At 41.9% G+C, this 25,103-nt stretch overlaps 1 protein-coding gene across 2 annotated transcripts in view; it reads right to left on the reverse strand.

Moving 5' to 3' along the window:
- ambra1b (autophagy/beclin-1 regulator 1b) overlaps positions 1-25,103 on the reverse strand; it is a 57,193-nt gene that overhangs the window by 10,898 nt on the left and 21,192 nt on the right. Inside the window, exons 11-15 of one of the 2 annotated variants that reach the window (XM_029253510.1) lie at positions 24,999-25,099; positions 9,996-10,025; positions 9,014-9,124; positions 2,725-2,913; positions 1,520-1,674 (exon numbers count right to left, since the gene is read on the reverse strand). In XM_029253510.1, coding sequence (XP_029109343.1) covers positions 1,520-1,674; positions 2,725-2,913; positions 9,014-9,124; positions 9,996-10,025; positions 24,999-25,099 — 586 coding nt within the window. The remainder of the gene's footprint in view (positions 1-1,519; positions 1,675-2,724; positions 2,914-9,013; positions 9,125-9,995; positions 10,026-24,998; positions 25,100-25,103) is intronic. The other variant, XM_029253511.1, reaches the window with a different exon arrangement.

A 25,103-nucleotide genomic window follows, 5' to 3' on the forward strand; every position in this document is an offset into this window, starting at 1 on the left:
TACAATTACACTATAGGCAAAAAGTTCAAGGGGGGAAAATATTGAAAAATTTAAAAATCTACTTTTATTGGTCAGCCCCCCTGAATGAACTACAGTTGCACATGTCTACATTTTGTCCTGACTGTGCCAGATGCTCCTTCATATTAACTGAGCTGATGCTCCTATGAAGTACGAAAGGGAATTAAACCCAAAGCGCCTTTTCCTTACACAGATGAGCAAAGTGCAAGCCCATTACATGAATTAACACTTTATCTGAGCACTGCACAAAGACCGGTGCTGTAACACATGGGCTGGGGTGGCAGCTCTACAGCTTGGCCATCCTTATGACTTGAGTTTTCTGTACAGGCTGGCCTCATGTTCATAATTGAAAAACGGGTCAAGTTTCAGCCTACTAAAATGAGGGAAAAGCTTCCCAATAACTCTGAAAAGTAAAGGAGGTATCAAGATAAACAACACATACTGCAGAAAGCTTGCGGCTTGGTGTGGGAGTTTAACTGAAAAGTACTTGATGATAGTGACTCTCCAGGTATGTGAATCAGGTCTTATCCACTTAAACTGCTGGATATTCGATAATGACGAAAATTCAGGTCAAGTGCCTTTCTTAACAGAATAACAGCAGGCCTCATTCTGGGGCATCAAGTGAAGTTCTCTAAACTCTCTTGTAAAGAAGATAAGAAGCACCTGAGATTCACAAGGAAAAGAACTTAAGTTTCTGGCAGGCATCATTAAAACTTCAGAAAAAGCAGACAGTTTCTGCAAGCTCATCTAAAGACACAAAAAGCCCACTCTTTGAAACAGATGTAATCACTGGGGGGGACACGAACAAGCAGAATCAAAGTGTGCTGCTACTCTTACAAACAGTATAATTACAAATCAAGCCCTTCATTAATGCAGCCTTTGCCCAGCACTTAGTTAGAAAGGACTTGATCAACCAAGCTTCCCTGTGGTCCACTTAACTGACTGTCTTCATCAAGGCAGGCAGGATTTCAAAGTTTCCTCAAATCCCTGAAAACCTTGACTGCCAGTTGTGACAAACACGGAACAAGGCAGCAATTAAGGAACCAAACGACAAATCTGATCGGTGACAGCGTGCTGGAAGGCAGAGTCATTATTGGCAATATTACTTGGACATCTAAGACAAGGAAATTAGTCTTCAAACTAATTAGCTGTTGCACAACTATTTCTAAGAGTCTTCAACATTACAACATGAACCTCACTGTATCAATGCCTTGATTGTGACTTTATGATAATCTACTAGGCATTTATGTGTTTTGACCTTGGTACCTTTTTCGCCATCTATGCTATCCAGCCATAACATGTACTTGTAATAATGCCTCATTAAAAGGTGACTATTCCCCAGCTGCTGGCCCATTTCAGGCCCCACTTCTCACCATGGGACTAAATATGACTTGGGGTGATTAGGTAAAAAACCACATCCTGAAAGGCAGCGCTGCTTCACTGCAAGCTGTTACAGCATCTTTGATTTTAGATCATGGTGCTGGGGGAAACAGAAACTTACCCTCATGGACGTCTCTCCTCCGTGAGGCTGCTGGAGGCGGAACACCTGTGCCACCATATGATCTGGGGTGGGGTGCAGCAGGATCCTGCGGGAGGCTAGGCCCACCATCACGTAGCGGCCCATGGGGGACAGGCTGACCGAAATTGCATTGGGACCTGTCGGGGTGGGGTGGGTAAGAGAAACAGACAAAAATGTACATAATGCAATATAGTTTTTTTAATTTAAACTACAGACAACCCAATTTACTAGTAACTCAAAATTCACAGTAAAAGTAGATCAAGCCATAACCAAGCCATTTTGTGGGAACCTCTTAGCCATTCCCAGGAAGATGGATTTGATGGTCTTCAAGATCAACCTCCACATGTTCTGTTTTGAAATGGGTCCCTGATATGGATTTCAAATTATGGCTGCAAATCTAAATGTTGAGCAAGAGCACATACCTGCAGGTTTATCTGAAATCCTTCAAAGTATCACTTGAATTACAAAATCACTCATGGAGGTATACGTCTTATTCACAACACTCAGCAAAGCTGCAGAACATTCTATGGCAAGCAAATTCTGTGCCGACAAATGCTGTGCGTAATCTGCCTTAAATCAGACTTTCCCCCATGCTGCGATAACCTTCAGGGCACAGAGTGTTCAGGCTATTTAAATTGGGGCATGTTTTAACACATTTTTAACTGCTGACATAAAGGCAAGTTTTGCTTAGTCACTTGTAATAAAGCAGCATGCCAATGAAAAGTCTTTTCAAGATGGTTCTCTTGGGTTTGAAAGAGAAAAAAGGAAGTGTGTTGGATCAGAAGGACCAGAATGAAACAGAACTGTGCTTCAAGGGCGCATAACTAAACAAACACCCTCCTATTGTCACCTTTCTTAGTACTTTTTAATTCTGTATATTGTACATTGACTGCAAGTGCTGTCTTTCATGGACAAATTAATGCAAGGAAAACTGGACATCTGCAGGTATTATAATTAATGCCTGGATTATGCTGTAGCTTCACACCACTAAGATGCATTTTTGGTGACCTTTGAGTTCTTCCTTTCGTTGTCTAAAAACGGTAACTCTTGTGAATGTTTATAAAGAACTACAGATATGCTATTCACTTCAGAATCAAAAAGTTGTTGAACTCTTTATTTCGATACCTACAAAACAGTGTATCAATGTTTCATGTATTCCCAGAATATGCCTTCACTGGGACACCCACCAAATCTCTTGGTGTAGAGCATCTCCCCAAGATTGTGTGGGGCTAGAGAATAGACGGCCAGGATGCCCTCATCTGGAAAGCCCCGCTGGCTGCTGGGAATAAATACGGCCAGGAGCTGCCCATCGGCAGAGATGTCACAGCTGGCATCGTTGTAGATCTTACAGCTCGGCACCAGGACATTGACAGTGGCTGCACAGAAAGGAAGACAGGAAACAGTGAACAATTTTAGTGATTTCCATGCATAGTTTGCTCTGTTCCTCTGCACCACAAATTTAATCATCTCTGGGGTTGTGGCAACCATAAAATACCTTATATTATCCTTTAAAAAGAAGCACATAAGAAGCAAAACAGGCTGCAAGCAGACTCACTAGTTACAAAAATGGCTTGTGTGCAACAAAGTGGGTCTAAAGTGTCAGTTTAGACTTGCACTCTTGAGAATTTTGCCAAAAATACCAGCATTGTGAAATACAGGTATAGCCTGGTACACGGTAGACTTTTGGTGTAACGGCCCTAGAAAAGTTGTACTTATGGCATATGGACCCACTGCTCCCGGTATTACATACAGTATTATTTTCTAGTGCTTGTGGGAGATTTTCCCCCGATGATTTAGTCATGTGCCAATGAGGCGCAGACTTTTCAGTAATCTATTATAACCTCTTCTTAAGTTTCCTTTGTTTTCAAATTGTTTTATTATAGTTGAGATCTTTTCCATGTACCTCTCAAAATTTAAGAGGGATCTCAATACCCACCTCTTTCAGACTCACTTCTCCCTAATCTCATAAGTGGTTGACAGTGCATACGTGCTTGGTATGCATAATAAGTTTAATAGCAGCTTGTTTGGTCATGGAAAAGCCTATCTGCAGCAACTCGTGTAATATCTACTGGTTTATAGAGTGGTATGTGACAAATTGACTGTACTTAAAAATTAAGTGCTGCATTGCATCCAAATTTCTCCTTCTGTTGATGTAATGCACTTTTTATATTGTTCTGAGATGTGCGTCGCTTTGGAGAAAAGCATCTACTAAATGAACAAATGTAAATGTACTGTATGTGTTTTTCAAATGTTTACATGCACTCGCTGTACAGAAGTTTAGTAAAAAATACATTTCTGCTGCAATTTAGTCTTTGTTAATTAATTGTTTATGTTTAATATTTTACCACCATAATGGTTTGATTACTATTTCTTGAGACTCTTATTAAGTGTCTGAAGAGAGTTTTTAGAAATATTTGTGCACGTCCATAAAGTCCAGGAACACATTTTTTTGCCCATTTAAAATAATTGGATAGCACCTCCCGGTTTACAGACTCTTTGTTTTCAGGAATGAATTAAGTTCATATAACAGGATATACCTGCACCTTGTTTTACACAGGTAAATACTTGGGTTAATTTCATGACAGACACAACGTAACAAAAGTACAGAATTAAAGGGGAAGTTTGAACTTTAACATTTTGGTTCTAGTAATATTATAATATTAAACATAATTAATGCACTTGTATTTTTCTGTGAAATATACGTCGCTGTGGAGAAAAGTATCTCCTAGATGAATACATGTAAATATAATTACATATATATATTAATACAATTAAAAGCAAATAAGGGAGAAAAAATGACACCAAATATGCAATAAAAAGGTAAACTTTCCCTTTAAGCAAAAAAAGTTTTAAAACTGCTCTGGACATTTCATTTCACCAAAAACGGCACAAGGTAATAACAAACAGCAAGTACCAGAGAGATAATTCTAAGGACCTAATAGCTCTTGAAACGGGCAGGCTATTAAAATGTGTCAGCAGCACTTGACTTTAACACTGTGCCCTTGGTTTCAAAGAAATTGGCGCAGAAGGGGTTTCGATTTTCCAGATTCACACAACCACTCTGTCAAATCCATGCAAGAGCTGCCGACATTCCACATTCAAACATCTGTTCACCGTTTCTGAAACACAAACAAGGCTCCTAAAACATCAAGGTTAACATGCAGCTCAGGATGAATTACAGTGCTGCACGTTTATCGAAGGCATAGGAGCCGACAGCAAGACGGTGAAAGGTGAAAGTATAAAGTGTGTTTTAGAGAGAAACAAGGCCATTCCTGACACCTTCCATCTAGACCAGGATACAGGCTTATTGTTTCACTCAACCATTCAAAAAAAACTTTGAGCAAAAAGTTTTGTTTTTCCCCCCAAGTAACTATCCAAAGTCTTGTTTTGGGACAAGAGTTTATGGAATAAACAGCCTGATTATTCTTACATACCTGGCAAACAAGTGTTTTTTAATGATATGGTCTACACCTGAAATTGTCTGTTTACATGTGGAAAATTTACATTTCATCTGCATGACCATCAGAAACTGAAGATTCCATGCAAAGATGTCCACCACTGTCTTGAGAAAAGATGGCAAACTGCACAAGAGGATAAGTAAATGACAGACTGCAATCTGAGAAATAGATGCCTTACACATCCTCAGCTGCTTACTTAAGCTTACTTGGCTGCTTACTTAAATATTTCCTTCAATTTCTTGGCAATCTAATGCGCAAAATAATCTTCATTTTGAAAAACAACAATAGACTGACATGATTCTTGAGAAAGTGCTTTCGTTTTAGCCATTTTTGACCCCACAAATGAACAGTAGGAACAGCAGTACACTGAAACCCAAGGAAAGAACATTTACTTGCTTAGCAGCTCTGCTAACACAATTACAATGGTCTCGCTACTATTAGGACCATTACCATTAGAGTTTACTCTCCATAGGAGCTGAAAATGGGGCTTCGTGCTCATATGTGAATAATAAATCAGATATCATTTAGTTCAAGCAGTAACCGACATCTGCAACATTAGTAATGATGTATTTGCTGTATTTTTAAATTAATTCAATCGTACCTTGTTTAAAAAGGATCAAAACTTTCCAAAAAAGGACAATTTCTGGGTGATCCCAAACTTTTGAATGGTAGAGTAAATATGACTAATCATATACAGAAACCTGTTTAAAAAATAATAAAAAAAAGATTGTTATTCTCTGTTAGAGCACCTGTGGAGGGCCTAGCTACTTCAGGAAGATTTAAGCCCCATGGAATCATGTCAAATGACTGACTTAAATAATTAACAGGTAGCCTAGGGGAAGAAAAGGAGCTTGGTGCCAAGATGTGTGATTAAGGTTATTAGCCAGTGTTATTGGGTTCGTTCTGGCAGGAAAGGGGACAAATGAACGAGGCGAGCTGGAGTACTGGAGTGAGGCTCATGAGGTGCCGCCGTGTAATTATATCAAATCACTTCCCTCCCACTCAAAGATAATTAAAATGGACACATGAATGGATATGCAATGTCCCCTTCAGGCCTCGACAACAATTATTCAAAACAATTTTAAAAATAAATAAAAAAGTGGAATTAATTAGATATGCTGGAAAAATTATGGCTACGGTGTATCAACTTTTACTGAAATGTCTACGCTTATAAAAAACATGTACAGCCTTTCAGGGACAAGTAACCAAGTAAAATTAATAAGAATCGAGTATTTTTTATAGGAATTGCAAAGCTTGGCCCAATTAACCCCTTGACTAATACAGCAATGTTTCTTTCAAGTTAAATTCCAGTTGGAATTTATTACTTTCAGCCAAAGTAATAGAACAGCAACTCCTGCTTGGATTACATACTATATGAACCATGGCCACGACTTTGGTTAATTGCAGTGAGGCTCTTCTAGAATAAAATCAACCCGGATCATTTCTGAGGAAAAACGTTTCTTTTTTCCCCAAATATGATTTAACATGACAGACAGTATGTCTCCTGAGCAAAGAAGATCAACTGATCTGATTTACATGTAAAGTCTTTTCAGCTTCACCAGGTCTAATGACTAAAAACATCTGGGAGTGTCATGATCATGAAGCTAAACCACAGTGCAAAGAATAAGTGCGACACTGTGACTGACATCAAATGGCTGCACAGAGGTAAGTCTTTTGGACCAAGCAGAAGCTGTTCAATGCAAGGAAAGGTCAACATTTTAAAGAACTCATGTAAAAGTGTTGGTAAATTAATTTTAATTAAGTTGGCTGTAGATATGCATTTTTCATGGATTAAAAAAGACAAGACTCACCAGAACAAAGCGGATAAATAAGAGTTATTTGTAATATATATTTTAGAGGTAAAGGGGGGGGTGTGGTAGCACAGCGGGTTTGGTCAGGTCCCGCTCTCTGGTGGGTCTGGGGTTCAAGTCCTGCTTGGGGTGCCTTGTGGCAAACTGGTGTCCCGTCCTGAGTGTGTCCCCTTGTGGCCTGTGTTGCCGGGTTAGGCTCCGGTTTGTTGCAACCCTGCTTGGGACAAGCAGTTTCAGACTGTGTGTGTGTGTGTGTGTGTGTGTTTTAGAGGTACTTCCCACTATACATGTATATCTGTTATTCTATGCTGTAACAGCACTAATGGTGCCTCCTTGTTTCGGGGCTGTAATTTCAGTGCTTGGTTCAAATGCGCTGCTGTGTTGAGTTTGCAAGATCCTTCCATCTTTTTGAGCGGTTATAGTAAACCCCTTCTGTACCCTCTCTTACTGTGAAAACCACATATATGGTCATCAGTAGTTGACCCTGAATTACTGGCAGTTCCTGTACCCTTTACAGAAGAATCCAGACATAGAGATGCCAACACTTGACAGAGAAATGATGTAAAAATACAAACCAAGATACTCCATTTCAAAGTTTGTTTATTTAAATCAAGCTCTAATTACTTAACACTATATAAAAAAGTAATGAAGCTGCTCCATATTCCTCACAACTGATACTGCCCAACTACTTGTACAGGTCATGGTGAACATCCAGTCTGGACTACTGCAACTCTCTCGTGTGTGGCCTTCCTGCTACTGACATCAAACCTTTGCAGCTGATACAGAATGCTGCTGCACGAGTTGTGCTTGACTTGCCAAAGCGTTCCCATGTATCTCCTCTACTCGTTTCTCTGCATTGGCTTCCTATAGCTGCCCGGATCAAATTTAAGACCCTGGTTATTGCCTACAAATGCATCAATAGAACTGCTCCCAGCTATTTACAAAACTTTATCATCCGCTACACTCCAACCAGACTGCTTCGCTCGTCTACTTCTGCTTGCTTGGCGGTCCCACGCATGAAAGGAAAAGCAGGGAGGTTCTCAGTTCTGGTTCCGTTGTGGTGGAATGACCTCCACCTTTCACTCAGAACTGCTGAAACTCTGTCTACATTCAAGAAGGGTCTGAAAACTCACCTTTTCCAGACTCACTTTGTCCATGATCTCTCAAGCTCACATATGGTGTAAAGGTTCATGCACCGTAACTTTATGATCATGCCCAGATAAGCCTTTACACAGCCGCTACTCCTGAATTGTATGCAAATATTTGTGTACCTTTAAAAAAAATTGTAGGAAGGTGATCAGAATTAATCTATCCCGAGTTCTGTGCACCTACTTGTAGGATGAACTTCGGTGCATAAAGTGGAAAGAAACAAATTAGGTTTTCTTAAGAATCACGTCTGCAACTACGTCTCTCTTTCTCCTAATGTAATACACATTGTATTTTCTCTCAGATGGAGAGGAGCGTATGCTAAATGAATAAATTTAAAAGTAATGTAAATGAAAATGTAAACTCATTAATGAATGCATAATTGTAGAATTGCCCCCAAGAATGTAACATTGCAAGATGCATTGCAAATTGAGATCTAATAAAACTGTGGCATTCATTACAGCGTTAACTTCAAACAAGATAGGGGACTTCTTTTAAACTAAACCATTAAGGATTCTCCACTAAATGGGGGGGGGGGGGGGGGGGGGCAAATTCTAATTTAAATGAAATGTGAAGTCTTGGCTGCGTAAGTACAGTGGGAATTTAAAATGATACTTTCCTTGAAACTCTTTTTATCTTTGCAATAATAAACAGCACTGCAAAACAGAATACTTACTCTGCTTCCTAAAATGGCACTAAAATGAAGAGGTTCTCAAATTTACCTTCTCTCTGCAATTACAAGCTGAAGTTCTTAGAAGGAAGTGTTTCCTAGTAAGAATCTGTCTATCGAAGTTAAGGCACTGTAAAGAGGAAGAGACTCAAAGTATGAATTGCCTCATCCACTGTCATTACAACCATGGAGCACTAAAAGCATTGAACTAATTAGAGCCGATAAATGTGGTAATACCCAATATCCTACTACATTATGCTCACCTGGCACAACACAATATTAAACAGGCTACTAAGGTAACTGCTAGCTTCTTCGTGAATATTTAGTACATGGTTATGGAAGCCAAACAAGTGGTACAACCAGAATCACACTGCAAGAGACATCTACTCACCGTTACTGATCTCCGGAAGATCAAAATGGGTGAAGTCCCACCACTGGAGCCGGTAAGTGGTATTGGCAATGTTGCTGGCCACAGCGGACTGACCATCTCCTATCACTGCACCTGGAATGCAACAGTAAAACTGCTGGGACACACTGCACCAAACAAACAAGGTTCTGGGGTAAAATCACAATCGTAGCTATAATGTCACATAAACAGTGGCACAATGAAATAGATTTTTTTTGTTTTGTATTACGATCTGCTGTCTTTTCATAGTTCAAAAGGTAATATGACATTGTCAAAATGTTTGCCATCTAAGTGATCAGAGAGATTGTGTTAAGTGTATACATACCTCACTCACACATGCTTACAGGCAGTACTGAATACAGAATATTGAATATGTTCAATCAAAAGTAATATGCTACATACAACCAAGCTTTAAATTACTAATAAGCCCCTGAGGTTTAAGGTTAATGGATTCAAGCTCCTTATTTAGAAAATGAATTAGTCTCATTGAAACATGTTTCCATGACTACAGAGCAGCACACAAAACCAGAAATATAGATGGTTTACAGCACCAGTTTAAACAAGTAGATCTTCTGAACAAACTGCAGCTACCACTGCATACAAGCACAAGCTACTGAAAACGTGTTCAGTTTTGTTTGTTCAGTGTGACAGAGAAAAATAAGATGTATACATATGTTGCAGTATTTATATGCAAGTAATATGCTTTCAATTACAGCAAAACCATAAGCAAAGACACTGAAATTAAGTATTTTTTATAGAAAGCAATGAAACCAAAACACAAAAGTTGCAGCTTTCTACCAAAAAGAGTGAATGTGATTTACAAGTAACTCACACAGCAAAAACCCTCATTACCGGTGCCAAAACAAAGGTATTTCAGGGCAACAATTATATTTCTGAGTATGGGCAGTTTATTTCTTCTGAAAATGCAGAGCTTGTTGCTAAAAAAAGATTTTTTAAAAAAGCACACCTAAAAGCAGTCCAATCCGTGTCTCTGACCCTGAAAAGAAAGATATGTTCAGGAATGAGCAAATGGGAATCAACGAAACAAGTAAAAACTTAAATGTATAATGTGTGTGTATGTGTGTGTGGGGGGGGTGTTCTGAAAACAAATGGAAATGGGCCTAAAACATACAGGACACAATGTCGATCGCACAAATAATGTATTCCAGTTGCCTGGAAATGAAAGGCAGCAACGTATAGTGAGATGGAAGAAGGCTTAATGTGACATGATTGGTTATGCTTCCTCGACACAATTTTATCATATAATTACAGCCAGTGTGCAACTTGAGGGATTAATGCTTATGTTTTTAATTGTCTGCAGCCTGAAAATACCTAAATTTCTTGCACTTTCTATTTGTACAACTGCATTATTTCAGCAAACTCATTCTGACAGTCAGGGGGCAATTTGTCTGCAGAGAATTACAGAGACAAAGCAAGGACTGACAATGGATCAAAAGATGCACACGGCAGAGAGAGGCTAAAGTCTTTCACTGTATTCAGGTAGATTTTGGCCAGTTGTCATCTTGCGGCATGGGGCCTGCGAGGAAGAAGCCCACGCTCAAAGAACAGAGGAGCAAGGTACATTTCTGAAAACTGAGTTTGTCCAGGAAGAAGCCCCATGAAAACGGGCTGCATTTTATCAACATTTTACATTATTTCACACTGCTTTTGAACGGTTACCTGGAGGAGAAACTCCCTCCAAGTCCCAGCATGACTGAAATGCAATAAAAAGTGCCGGAGGTCAACCCTGTCAGTCTTGGTCACTTCATTTCCGCTGTCAGCTCACAGTTCTAGCTGACAACATGCTTCCATGCCGCAAGATTATGCAAAAGAGAATCTTCCTCCTGAGTATCGGCCATTTCGATTTCACTTTCTGCTGCAACGCATCATCACCTTGGGCGGGCGTAAGTTGGTCCTAGGTTCCCGTTTTGAACATTCAGTATGAGGGCGACTAATGAATAAACTGAGTTCCAGGACAGAGAACACGACAGGATGTCAAAAGAAAACTTCATCTGACTCTAAGAAACAAAAATTACACAGTGTGTGAAGTGTGGACAAAAAAATCTTTGAATATTAAATATATTTAAAATGTCTATAAAAGACAAGTGAAACGCAGTAACATGAAGTGAAAATAATCTGCAGGTGAGCAGCATGGACCATCAGACAGCCAGAAAGCACAGAACAGACATGACTATAAAGAAGGAGGAGGCAAAATAAGAGGACAGGTGAGCAGCCGATGTCCTGACGTGAAGAGCCCACAGCCTGTGATGGGTTAGTAAAAGCTCTCCATGCACCGCCAGGCACCGTGACAGAGCGCCTCTGTGGAGTCAAACTGGGAAGAGAGAGGAAAAAAAAAAAAAAAAACAAACTCATTCTGTCTTTGTCTAAAGGCCCAGAGAAGCCCCCTTCAGTGCAGCTTCATATGGTCTACATGTCATCACTAACTAAATAAGAGCAACTAATGTTGCTGTTCTGAATTATCTCTGCTAAGGTCCCCTGAGAAGAGCTACAAAAAAAAACACAAAACATCAACACCGAAGAGAGGAAAAAGTGCACTCTGCCCCTGTTCTGGAACTTTCCAAATATTTATATATGTGAAAGCTAGTAGTGTAATAGTTAGAGCTGCCAGCTTCCACTTGAAGGACACAGGTTCAAATCCCGCCCCCTACTGTAGTACCACCACAGTACCACCGTGCATTGTACATAACCTGAAGCACTCAGGTATAAATGGGTAAACAACTGCAAGTTGCTTTGGAAAAATATACCAGAAAAATAAATACAAATTTATGAAAGCTCCTCTTAAAAATGTAGTCAATTTTTCCCCTGAATGCAGCCTTCATTTTTATTTATTCAGAGTAACACTGAACCTACAGCTCAGAGGTTCTTACAAGTCTCGCTGCAAAAGTGTGACACGGTGTCAGCATTTCAGACAGCAAACGGAACTATAGGAGAGGAAAATGTAAAAGATGTGTAATTATTTGCAATCTCTCACAATTATAGCATGATTTAATAAACTGCTAGACCAATCCTCAACAACTGAGCCTTTAATTATTGTGAAAGCAATATGAAGGAAATGCCCTGGTAAACACAATGCCCTGTGATGTCCAGGTAGACAGTTCCTTTATTTATACTCCCTGTTCCACTTCCCTTTCTGTTACCTAATCAACATGGACTCCTCCACAGGGCTGCAGACAGGCTTCACTGTGGTACAGCTTCAAAGCAGACTTGTTCAGACAATCGCCCGATGTTGCCTCACTGTCAAGGCTCCTTCTCCATTGTACTGGATACCTGTCAACCGTGGAGCGGACGACTGCCACCCAAAAAAAGTGCCACTTCCCCCAAGCTCTACCGAAACTCGTCTGTAAGATTCAAGGACTCATGAAAAATTACAAAAGGACATACAGATGCTCATTTTCCCATTCCCTCTTGACAATGATATTATAAATTTAAAATGTGCCTTATTTAAATTCAGGGGTTAACAGGCTCCCACGTAAAGCACTGTGCTATTGAGGAAAGGGGCCGAAGTTCATCTAGTTAAACGAATTGGATGCAAATGGTTTCTTACATGAACAGCCCTCTAGCAAATCAGATTGGCCTTCTTCATCCAGCTACACATAACAGGCAAGGATGACACAAACATCTTTAGGGAAACTATGTCAGCCAAGGAAGATAGATACTTGATGTAAGGAAAGCCCATGTGGAACAACAGCTGTTGTAAAAACACAGACCAGACTAACGGGGACGAACACTGCTACCTTACGCTCATCGCGCCAAAAATGGAAAGTAGAGTAGGAATCAACAACAGTACAGAGTAACACTGAGACTGAAGAGGACAACCACCCAGTGAAGACAAAGTACGCTGATTAAATGGTACTGAAAAAAAATCGATAAATGCATTTTGATTTCATGGGTGAAGACTGTGGCTGATCCTCTGCCTCCATGATTATAATCCCACTGGTGTCTGTCTGTATCTGTTCATCCAGGTCTGCTGCAGATGGCTACGAACACATGTGCAATGCTGCGCTCTGCATGTGCAAAAACAAAAAGGGGGTCCAAGGGATTTCTAATCAAAATCAGGCAGCTTTGAAAATGACATTTAAAATTCAGCTGACTGCCCTTTACCTCATCTCACTACAAAGTAGCATGATGCTCGGCGTTGAGCAAGGATGAGGTGGGAACCACATTTGTCAGTGTAAAAACGGGGGATGTTCCTTGCATGCAGTACCCTTCAAAAGTTGTACAAATTATGTTGTGAACCTTCATTCTTGGGCTCAACCAAAACCTGGTAAAAATGCAGGTTTAGATATTCCACCTGAAGCAAGTTTGTGCTCTTCTGGCTCGTATCCAAATCTCTGTGATCCTCTTTCCCTCCAAAGAAACTAAGCAGCGGAGTTAATGGTGCTGTACTGCTCCCAAATGGAACAATGCTTTCACGCCTTGAGGGAGCAGGATCACCCGAATTACTCCAGCGAATATCCAGCTGAGTAGCCCGCGAGACACAATAAAGCTTGGCAACATCGACTGAGTAAATAATACCGCGAGATGGATTTTAGGGGAACCTGAATGTCAGGATATAAATACAAACCAGCAAAATGCTGGGTGATTCCCACCATCTGTTCAGCAAGAAGACTGCGGGGAGGTCAGAGTACAGGGAAAGCTGTATAAACTACCGGTATTCTAGAAGCCTACTAAATCCATGAGGACATTAACATTGACCAACCAGCAGAGAGTAAACTACAGACCCACAATGTTTACACCCAAACCTACCTACAACCTCTAGATCAAAACCCATTAAAATTAGTCCAAGTAAAACACAGCTTTCATTACATTCTGCAATTCTGACAGGGTAAATTAATATACAGTAGGCACATCAAAACTCATTCTTTACTGTGCGTAGAACAGTAAGGGGTCTATCTTTTTGTCTACTGCAACCGAGCTATGCGACACCACCACCACCAGAGACTCAGACGCTCCTGCTGCTACAGCAACCTGGTTTATCCTCGTCTGTCAAACCCTCCATCCTGTTTAAACCTCTCCACGGGACTCTGGAACTGCAAGTCTGCAGTGAGAAAGGCTGACTTCATACCAGCCTACGCCTCCCATCTCTCACTGGACCTCCTGGCCCTAGCTAGAAAGCTTAAGATGGCGGGGCGGTAGCACGCAGTGGCCACCTTGGATCCTCACATATGGTGCATGTTACGTGTAGTCTTCAATTGAGAAACTCTTACCAGAGATGTGCATCGAAAGCACTGGTGAACATGCTTATCATCGCCAACTCCTGCTGAACAATGGAAAACAAAGCTGAGGAGGAATAACTGATGGACTTCGGGAAGAGCTACGCAACCTCGGGCTGCTACGCGAACCAGGCCCTAGGACCGCGGAATCGCCTGATGCCGCGAGCAGGGATAGTGGGTGCCGGAAACGGCGTGCGAGGCAGCGGAAGCACGGTAAGCGAGCCAGCATTCGTGCTAGGGTAAAGGCTAAGCACAGCCACCCAGCATCACGATCCATTCTCCTCTCCAATGTTCACACTCTTAACAATAAACTGGACTTCCTCAGACTACAGCTAACTACCCAGTGCGAAGTCAGGGACTGTCATGTTCTCGTTTTTACGGAAACATGGCTCAACTACAGCACTCCAAATGCAGCCATTCAGCTAACTGGGCTAACTGCACAGTGTGCCGACAGGATAGCAGCACTGTCTGGTATGACTCGTGGTGGTGGTCTGTGTGTTTACACAAACAAGAAATGATGCGGGAATGCTGTTGTGGTCTCTAGTTACTGTTTGTCGCTGGTGGAGTTTATGATTGTGAAGTGTCGGCCATACTACCCGCCCAAAGAGTTCACCGCCGTGCTCACTGTCGCGGTGTACATTCCACCTGGCACTAACGCAAGGGAAGCGCTAAGTGAACTCTACGGGGCTGCCAGCAATTTACAGACAGCACATCCTGCTGGATTTTTCATTGTCATCCAGGACTTTAACCACGTGAATCTGAAATCAGTGCTGCCAAAATTCAACCAGCATGTTGATCTCGCGACCCGTGGTAGAAACACTTTAGATCTTGTTTACACAAACAATCCTGGTGCGTACAAGGCTGCACCCCGCCCTCACCTCGGTTGCTCGGACCATATCACTGTTATGCTAATCCCAGCAGACAGACCACTCCTGAAACGTGCCAAACCAGTCCATCTCAGCACTCCAGGACTGCACTGAACACACAGATTGGAAGATGTTCAGAAAGGCTGCTACATACCGTAACACCACAGACTTGGAGGAATACACAGAATCAGTGACTGGCTAGATCAGCAAGTACATAGATGATGTGCCTTCCTTCAAGACCATCACTACAAGTGCAAACCAGAAACCGTGGATGACTGCTGAGGTGCGCTCGCTGCTGAAAACCCGAGACACTACCTTCAGGTCTGGTAACAAGACAGCCTACCGCACAGCAAGAGCCAATCTGTCCCAGGTTATCAAAGAGGCGAAGCGCAACTACATAGGAAGAATCCACCATCATTTTCTAAATTCCAAGGACACAAAACGCATGTGGCAAGGCATTCAGGCCATCACAGACTACAAAGCTACATCACTTGGCTGTGATGGTGATGCCTCGCTCCCAGAGGCGTTGAATGATTTCTACACAGTTCAGAGCACAGAGCAACATGCAAGCAGGTAAGACCACCCCAATTCCCACCAACCGGGTACTTTGTCTGTTTGCAGCATGACTCCATACACTACAAACTGCCTACAGTTCACAGCCCATATCCGCATCCACGTCCTGTTCTGTGTATTTACTTATTGTCTTGTACTCCTGTTCTGTGTTGCACCATGGTCTCCGGGGAAACGACATTTCGTTCCACTGCATACAAGCTATATAGAGGAATGACAAACAACTTGGAACTTTGCTGTCTCCTCAGCTAAAACAACCTTCTTCCACAACAAAATAGTCGGAAACTAAAAAAACCACACAGATTCTCTGCCACGTTCTCGTAAGTACTGTGCCCTGCACTGCGTCCTTCTTCTCTGACTGCTGGTGACTTTGTTTTGTTTTTCAGAGTCAAGTCAATGCGATCACAGACAAGTTCTCGGCATTTGCCTGCCCCGTTCGCGCTGGACCTCCCTGCGAACTTACGCTCTCCGAATTCAAGCAACTCCCAAAATCCAAAATCTTCGACCTCCTGATATCACACAGAACCACCACCTGCCCACTAGATCTGATCCCATCGTCACTCCTATAGACCACCTTCATCTCTAAGATCATCAACTCTTCGCTCGCCTCTGGCTCCTTTCATCTGCCTTCAAAACTGCTCTCATTTCACCTCTGGTAAAGAAACCCTCTCTGGATCCTAACTCAGTCCAAAACTACAGGCCAGTCAGACTCCTCTCCTAAAACTCGAGAACGGGCAGCTTGTGATCAACTATCTGACTTCCTCACCCAGAATCATCTCCTCGATGGATACCAACTGGGATTCAAAGTTGATCTCCACAGAGATGATAGTCCTGGCAGTGGCTAATGCTCTCCAGTTAGCTAGAGCAACCTCCCTCTCCTCAGTCCTCATCCTCCTTAACCTGTCTGCAGTGTTCGACACTGTCAACCACCAGATTCCGCTCTCCTCTTTTACTTAGCTTGGGATCAAAGGAATAGCACTAAGATGGTTTCAGTCCTACGTATCTGACAGATCCTACCAAATGGATCTGGCAGAAGTCCCATTCTTCTCCTCTGCCTCTTTCAACAGGTGTCCCGCAGGGCTCAGTACTGGGTCCTCTGCTCTTCTCGAGCTACACTTTCTCCCTTGGCCCTGCCATTGCTTCCCATGGATCCAAATACCACTGCTAAGCTGATGATACCCAGCTCTTCCTCTCCATTCCATCTGGAGCATCAGACATTTCCACACGCATCACTGCCTGCCTGTTGGACATCTGTGCAAGGATGTCTGATCACCACCTGCAACTCAACCTCTTGAAAACAGATCCTTCACCTCCCAGCCAGCCTGTCTCCTGGTCATGATCTCATAGTCAAACTGGACAACTCACTCATTTTGCCTACCTTCTCAGCTAAGAGTCTGGGAGTGATGATTGACTCAAGTCTATCTTTCTTTCAGCATATCGAAGACACAACCCGGACCTGCAGATACAGCCTACATAACATCCGCAGGATCCGTCCTTTCCTCACAACTGAGACTTTCCAACGACTTGTCCAGGCCACAGTGACATCCCGCCTGGACTACTGCAACTCTCTCCTGTTTGGCCTTCCTGCTACTGCCATCAAACCTCTGCAGCTGATACAGAACGCTGCTGCTCGAGTTGTGTTTGACTTGCCAAAGTGTTTACACATATCTCCTCTACTTGTTTCTCTGCAATGGCTTTCCCATAGCTGCCCGGATCAAATTTAAGATACTGGTTATGGCCTACAAATGCATCAGCAGAACTGCTCCCAGCTATTCAAAAAACTTTATCATCCATTACACCCCAACCAGACAGCAATGCTCTTCCACATCTACCTGCTTGGTGGTCCCACACACGAAAGGTAAAGTGCAGAAGTACTTGGTTCTGGCTCCGTTGTGGTGGGATGACCTCCCCCTCTCACTCAGAACTGCTTAATCTCTGTCCACATTTAAAAAGGGGCTTAAAACTAACCTCTTCCAGACTCACTTTGCCCATTATCTCTTCAGTTCATGTAAGGTGTAAATGCTCATGCGCTATAAGATTGTCTACAAATAAATTTTTACGCAGCTACTCCTGTAATGTAACATAAATGTTTGTGTATCTTTAAAAAAATTGCTAGGAAAGTGATCAGGAATCATTGATATTGTGAATGTTTTATGCAACTGTCTGTGTAATGAACATTAGTGCATATGGTGGAAAGAAACAAACTGACTGTACTTAAGAATCACATGTCTGCAACCATATCTGTCTTTCTCCTAATGTAATTGTCAGACAGACGGGCTGGAGATAGGAGGTAAGGTAATGGACCAAAGTGTGGATCGGCTTTATTTCAGGAGAGGAACGCTGGGGCAGACGAAAAGAATGGTCAGGGACAGGCGAAGGTCGTTCGAGGCGCAGACGTCAGTACACGGAGGAAGCAAGTCTCCGTAGCCGGGAGAACACGCGAGGGTCAGGAGCCAGGAGATCAGAACACGAAGCAGGGATGAAGGGCAAGGAGTAAACGCTGAAACTGCAAATCCATGAAGGGAAGCGTCTGCAAGAATCCGCACCTCTGTGCGGTTATGGAGCTCCCTTTATACCTGGCCGGGTTAACAAGCTACAGGTGCGGTTGCTCGGCTTGATCCCGGAGGCATAACAGTAATGCACAAATTGTATTTTCTATGAGATGCATGTCGCTTTGGAGAAAAGTGTCTGTTAAATGAATAAATGTAAATGTGGTGCCACTAAAATCCTTGCATCCTCAAATGGTGCTCTTTTCAAGACAGAGAGCACCTGAAAGCCTAAGTGGCAACTGGAGAAAAGTGATTTGCAGCCCTCTCAGCCACCTGCCTCTTACAGTTCTGAGGGATTACCCATTCTGCACTTTCATTTGTTGTTCCATTCGCTTCCGCGCTGTTTCAGAGTGCAATTCAATGTTCCTCGTTGGCACTTGCTACAAACTGTAAACGTGCTTTCTACAACTTCACAAGTGTGTCTTTAAGATAAACTGAGGTTTGCACAAGTTGTCAAAAGGTCAGCAGCACATTGTGAGGAAGGTTCAATTTGAATGTTAGTAGAATGTTCTTTTGACAGCTGTCACAAAACCAAAAATGTTTCCCAACAATTTCCTGGCGATGCATTGTTATGTTAATAAGGCATACAAGATTATAATGGAGCTGAAAAATTCTTATCAACTAGCAGCCTCGTAGCTGTCGTAACATCGTAGCACAACGTGTGACTCGCGTGTTCGTGGTGGTGCTGGTGTAAACAATCGTATAAAAGTATAGCACATAGTTATGTACAGTATATAGTACTCGATAATAAATACCTGTTACTGGTTTATGTATTTACTAAACTCATTAATTTAGTGTACTCTATGTATTAAAAAAGTTTACTGTTAAACAGTATGCTGTGTTACACCAGCATCATAAATCTTGCATTTACCACATCTCTTGCTAGGAGAAATAGGCTACACCACATAGCATAGGTGCAGTAGGCTATACCATCTAGGTTTGTATAAGTACACTATGATGTTTGCACAACAATGAAATCGCCTAACGACACATTTTTCAGAATGTATCCCCTTCGTTTAAGCGACGCATGTCTGAAAATGACAAACTATATTTAGCTTTCGAACACTGGAAGGCTTGCTAAGTTGATGTGCTCTGTGTTAGAACAAATTAGGATATGTGTCGAATGTTTAGCCAGGCACAACAGCAAAAAGGAAAAGAGTTTTATTGTTGAATTGCTGTGCTGCAGTATCAAGTATGTGTTTGGCCAGAAGATGTCATTTCACTAAACTAGATTGGCTGTTAAAGCTTTATGAGGGCTTCAAGACTCCCTTATGGGTTGCTCACCAAAAATAAAGGTGTTCCTTTAACATGAACTTACCATATTCTATAGCAGGCCAGCATGAGGGGTAAGGAGGAGGAGTTGATAAAAAAAGAAAAATGTAATCATATAAAGACCAATTACTGTCACTTTGCATGACTGCTGGTAGTAGTTACATCTATCTTTGCCCTTCTTTCTCGTGGAGAACTGCAGCAAGTCCTTACAATTAAATTAAACACACAAAAAAAGGTCTTTAGAGAAAAAGAAACACGGTTCATTGCAGAAAGGCCCTGTATTTCTTTTAAAAAGAGGGCAGCAGATAGTGTAATGGTTAAAGCCACTGTGTTGCACTCAAAGAATGCAGGTTCAAATGCAGGTATTTACCATGAAATGCTTCAGAAGAAATCACCAACTAAATAAATGTAACTTCATATATAATTTAAACACACACACACACACACACACACAAAATCTGAAGTACTACGGTAGATATTCATGATAAATACAGACTACAAGTCCAACCTGGAAGTCGAACCTTTGCTTTAAATGAGTCACTTAAAATAATGGAAGTCCTTGGGCACTAGAATAAGAGACCTGGCTCACAAAAGAGTTGCTCCCCTAAAGGTAATTAGGTTTTTATTTTGGATTTCATGCTCTAAAAAGTCTAAAAGGTAATCTACAGGGTTTTACTACGAGCAAAGCATACGGCTGACGGGCAGTTTGCATACTGTATGTGCCACTGTGATCATGGAAGCCATTCATCACAGAGCAATGAATGAGTGAAAAGCTAAAACATCCAATAAAGAACAACATTTATCCATTCATAAGAATACTGCTGAAAAAAAAACCATTACGTTAAATTCTTATTTGTGTGTATAAGATGAATGAGAAAGACAAAGTGAATTACTTTCAACTGTTAAGACTCCTGTGCTTACTGCAGGACACAAAGCATAAAAATGTTCAAATAACACATATGCATATGAGTGAAATATGATGTTTGTCATTGAAATACCATCCTTAGGGAACTTTACAGATTTATGCCTTAAGGTATTGAGGACCACTATGTCTTTGAGACTTCAGAAAATGTATGACTGTTCCAGGCATTTCTGGAAACGGTGCTATGGACACGTTACACCCGTGTGAAAGCGATTCCTGATGGTGTGTCTGCAACGCACAACCCTAAGACAAGAATGTGTGTCACTGCAGGTCTGCTGGGGGCATCCACTAGACCAGAAGCACTACACCTTGTTCCCCCGAGTATGCTCTGCCCCTCTGAGAAAGCCAACACAAGCACTGATGACACGTGTCCACTGCACGGCTCCTCCTCTTCAACCCCCCTCTTCAGTGTTACTTTCCTATGAGAGTGACCCAAGAGCAGACCTTCTTGTTCCCATGTCCAGTGCAGCACTCACCCTCAGGCGAAGAGTCAACTCAGACACTTACCTGCACAATTAAAGCAAGACTCTTTCTTCACAGAGAAGCAATTTTTGCTAATGAGTTGGTTGCTGTCAACATCGCTCACTCTTGGGAGGTGTTTTGAATCTCAATGAACCGTCCTCAAGGACTTCCTGACAAGATGTAACAGACTAAATATGCCACAGAGGAACGGGGAGATGAGCAGTCTGTGTGTGACAGACTGAAACAAAGCTCATTCAGATTTTTATTTTTGTTTTCTGTCTGGCTTTTCTCGGATGGGAAAGGAAAAACCGAAGGGCAGCACAAGATTCCCCATTCCCCACCTTCAGAAGAACTGCTGAGAGTCGGGCACAGTTGTTTTTTTTTTTCTTTTTAAATTAACACAGGGGCATATGACTTCACCCAGGTGATACAGCACATTAAAGCACAGGGATACTCAAAATACTTTTCATTTCCTGTCACGAATATAATGTCACAACAGTGTTTTCAATGTGGGTTACAGAAAACCAGTTTATGCTGGGCTCTGCTAACTTCCTGAGACCCACTATCCTGATGAAAGAGACTCAAAGCCACACCCCTGAGGTCAGAGGCTCTGAACCACGGGGCCGAGCCCCCCAAGGATACCGTGATGCACAAAGGCCAAGTACAGGGAATCGGAGCTGATTTTACGGTCTGCAGAGCAGCATTTACGGAACCAGGACAGCGAACAATGCTTGACACGAATAGAAAGCTTTGACAGATAGCCAAGTTCACAAACACAAAAACAGACAAACTGCAGTGCATTCTGGGTTACACTTTGTCTAAACAAATAAACATCCACAGAGTGCTGGGAAGAAGTCTAAGTTACATTCCGTTAGTTGCTTCCTTTTGTCTGACGTGTATGGCCTCATCCAAATCCCTACCACAAAAACAGAGGCAAACCTTCTAACATATCCACCCTGAACAAAATTCTCCTACCTGGAACCTACTCGCTTGCCATTAACTAGACATGTCAGGAACTGCACCTCAAAACCTGTAATGGGGCAAAAAAGAACTCAAACGATAATCAGAATGATCACATCTTTGACTGAGCTCCACAAATGACAAAAGCACAAAATTCATAGTTGGCAAAGGTGTTTCAAGGAAAATGTCTTCCAAGCAAGTAATCAATAGAAATTAGAGTCTGTAATTCAACTTCTCCCTCATCCAGTTTACAGAAATGTTTTTATTTGTCCCCAGTAAGTGGAAGCAGCATTGTAATGATTACTGATGAAGTTCAAGAAATACCTTGGGGACAAGAAACCTGAATCTACATAAAAAATAAAACTACTCCAGAAATTCCAGTCTCCTGTGCAGGATATATTGACCCTCTAGCAGCTTGAGTTTGGAAAGACATTACACTGGAGGAAAGGCAAACTTAAATAAAGCTAAACATGCAACTGACACTTTTATTACATAATTTGATATTCTGCACAAGTCAGAATTACTGGAGTTGTATGACAGCTAAGACTGCCAAAAATGAGATGTTTAAGACAGTGTGTAAAGCATGTTAGCTGTGTTCTGATGGAATACCATACAGCACTAAAGATAAAAGCATCAGCTAATTAAAAAAAGTAAATAGTGGACTATGCATTCATTTTAAGGAAGAAATTATCCAATGAAAATCTGCAATTTCTCGGTGTTTCTTGCGTATGTACATTTATCTGCCACGTTCCAGGCAGGTAATAGGGACTGTTTTCGCTAACTGCATTTTACATTATCTGTGAAAAACAAATAAGTAGTAGTGGTATGTTTGTGTCCTGCTCATTTCTGACGGCATATCAGACATCCCCACGCTCAACTCACAGCGAATATTTTGCACCTGAAAGAGTTGAAACCTATGAAACAACCTAAAAACTGGGAAAAGTGCTGGGATATAATGGTGGGTGACAGGTAAAACCACCAAAGGCAAATTACAGTACAACAAACTTTTGCACTGCTTTGTATTAATGCAATGTGATCACTGCGGCAGGTTCCCTTGGAGCAGCCAAGGAAAGGCTGAGGAATGGTGCACTTTGTCTCGTTGAGGACACTTCTACAGGAGTGGAATTTGCCCCCCCGCCGTTAACGGATCCATTTCGAAGGTAAGATGTGGTGAGGGTACAAACCGGGATGAAGCAGAGGCATGAGATAAAGGTGTCAAGACACTGAGACACCTAAACCGTTCAAACAATGGACGTGTGTGTTACGTACCTTGTTCCTACACAGGTAAAGAAGGTTGGCGAGCAAAGAAAAAACAAAAGCCATAAAAAGCAGGATAGACTCCCCTCTTCCATGACAAGTGTCCTGGGGTGTCAGTAAGGCAGCAGGTGTTGTATTGAGAGAAGCAGAGTGACGAGACAAAGCCCTGCAGTAAGCTCCCCCACCACTCCCCCTTCGTGCACTCTGCAGATGTATTCATTTCAGCAACAGTGCCTACTGCGCACTTATCTGCGGGCCTGAAGAGGTGCATGCTGGCACTGCGTTTACTTTGTGCTGCTGGGGTGCACGGGGGCACACCTCTGCCTTTCGTGCACTCCTTTTTGAGAGACTGTGCGGGAGGCACAGCGAGAGGGGAAAAGAAACCATCGATGACTGGGTGCAGCAAATAAAATTACTCCATTTACTGTAAAACAGATTTGCCGCCTCTTTTTTTAAAATCAACATTCAAGTTTGGTTATTAATGCCTGTTATTTTATCTCTGTACATGTCTACTTTCTTGATGGACTTCATCTTTCATCAACACTTTTTAAATCTTGAATAACCAATAGTTACTCTGTATAGCCATCATCTGTCTGGACACTTCCTCCAGGTTTGACCAGATGAGACACTACATCCAGCTGAAACAGTTCTACTTATAAATGACACTCTCGGTGATGCAAGTTTGATGTTTTTTCTATCAACATTTTCCATCAGCGCGAGAGATACACTGCACAGAGAAAACCTTGGACTGTTAGGCCATTACATATTTCCGAATAGAGATTCCAGAACGCTGTATCATCTTTTTAATATCTAAACTGCTACCTGAATCTTGTCAGCAAGCAGTCATGTGTCAAACTGGGCACTATGCTGCATACAGGCTCCTACCAAATGAAAACAGAGTTACATTGTTTTACTCAGCTTTGATAAAAAACACATCTAATTGCTGCACATCAAAAGGAATCATTAGAAATGTGTTTAGAATCATTTTGCTTTTACACAGCTACCATGAGCAGTGAGCACAGACCACTTTACCGCTGGGATTTCAAAACTATTAAGACCATTTCCTAACTTGCTCATCATCTATGGGGTTAATGCAAAATAAAGTACAACTCTTCTGTACAGAAGGCTCAAAAAAGCACTGATTTCCATAATAAGCATACAGTTGGTAAGTGGTGTCCTCTGCTGGACAAAGCATCAACAACATCATTTCTGAACAATCAGTAACTGCACCACGAGTACCTCGCTCCATTTTCACACATCTCAGAAAGAGGAAATGTACCTGCAAACACACAGTCTCTACTAAACATAAAACCCATAAAAGGCTCAATCTCTCAAGGCACATTAAAGAAATTAACTGAAATTCTGCAGGACTCTAAGGTGAATCCTGGACCAACTCCCTGAAGACACTAACAATGTATTATGGGCCTTGGTCACACCTAAAAATGACCCATTGCACCTGGTCAGGGTGAAGTACAGTTCAGCTTATTTCTCTTACATCCTAGATGTTTCAGATGAGGTGAACATTTCTACTGCCGATGGGCTTGCATCAAATCAATCACATTACACACTCTGATTTAGTGCTAAATGCTTCCCCCTTTTAGGTGAGTCCACAGAGATATTTGCAACACACATTTCACAAGTTTCCCACCAATCCAAGAGCAGCTGACAAAACCATTTAGAGACTGGGGGCATGATCGCTGGCATTATCCACAATAATATGTGAACCAAAAATGCATGCCAAAAGAATGTCCGTAATGCTTAACAATGTGTAGAACACAAGGAAAAAAAAAAAAACAATGCATGAGCAGCCAAACTGAAAACAAGCAAGCGTGTGAGCAGGGACACAGCACACCAAAGCAGTGCAAAGGTGCCACCTACCTGCCAGGACTCTGTTAACAGATGAGTGAGTGGCCAAGCCTGGCTGACCCCTCTCGTGGAAAATGCCTGCATATGGCAGGTACTCGGGCAACAAGAACCGCCTAT

Source organism: Scleropages formosus, chromosome 7, assembly GCF_900964775.1.
Source record: "Scleropages formosus chromosome 7, fSclFor1.1, whole genome shotgun sequence".
Classification (NCBI taxonomy): Eukaryota; Metazoa; Chordata; class Actinopteri; order Osteoglossiformes; family Osteoglossidae; genus Scleropages; species Scleropages formosus.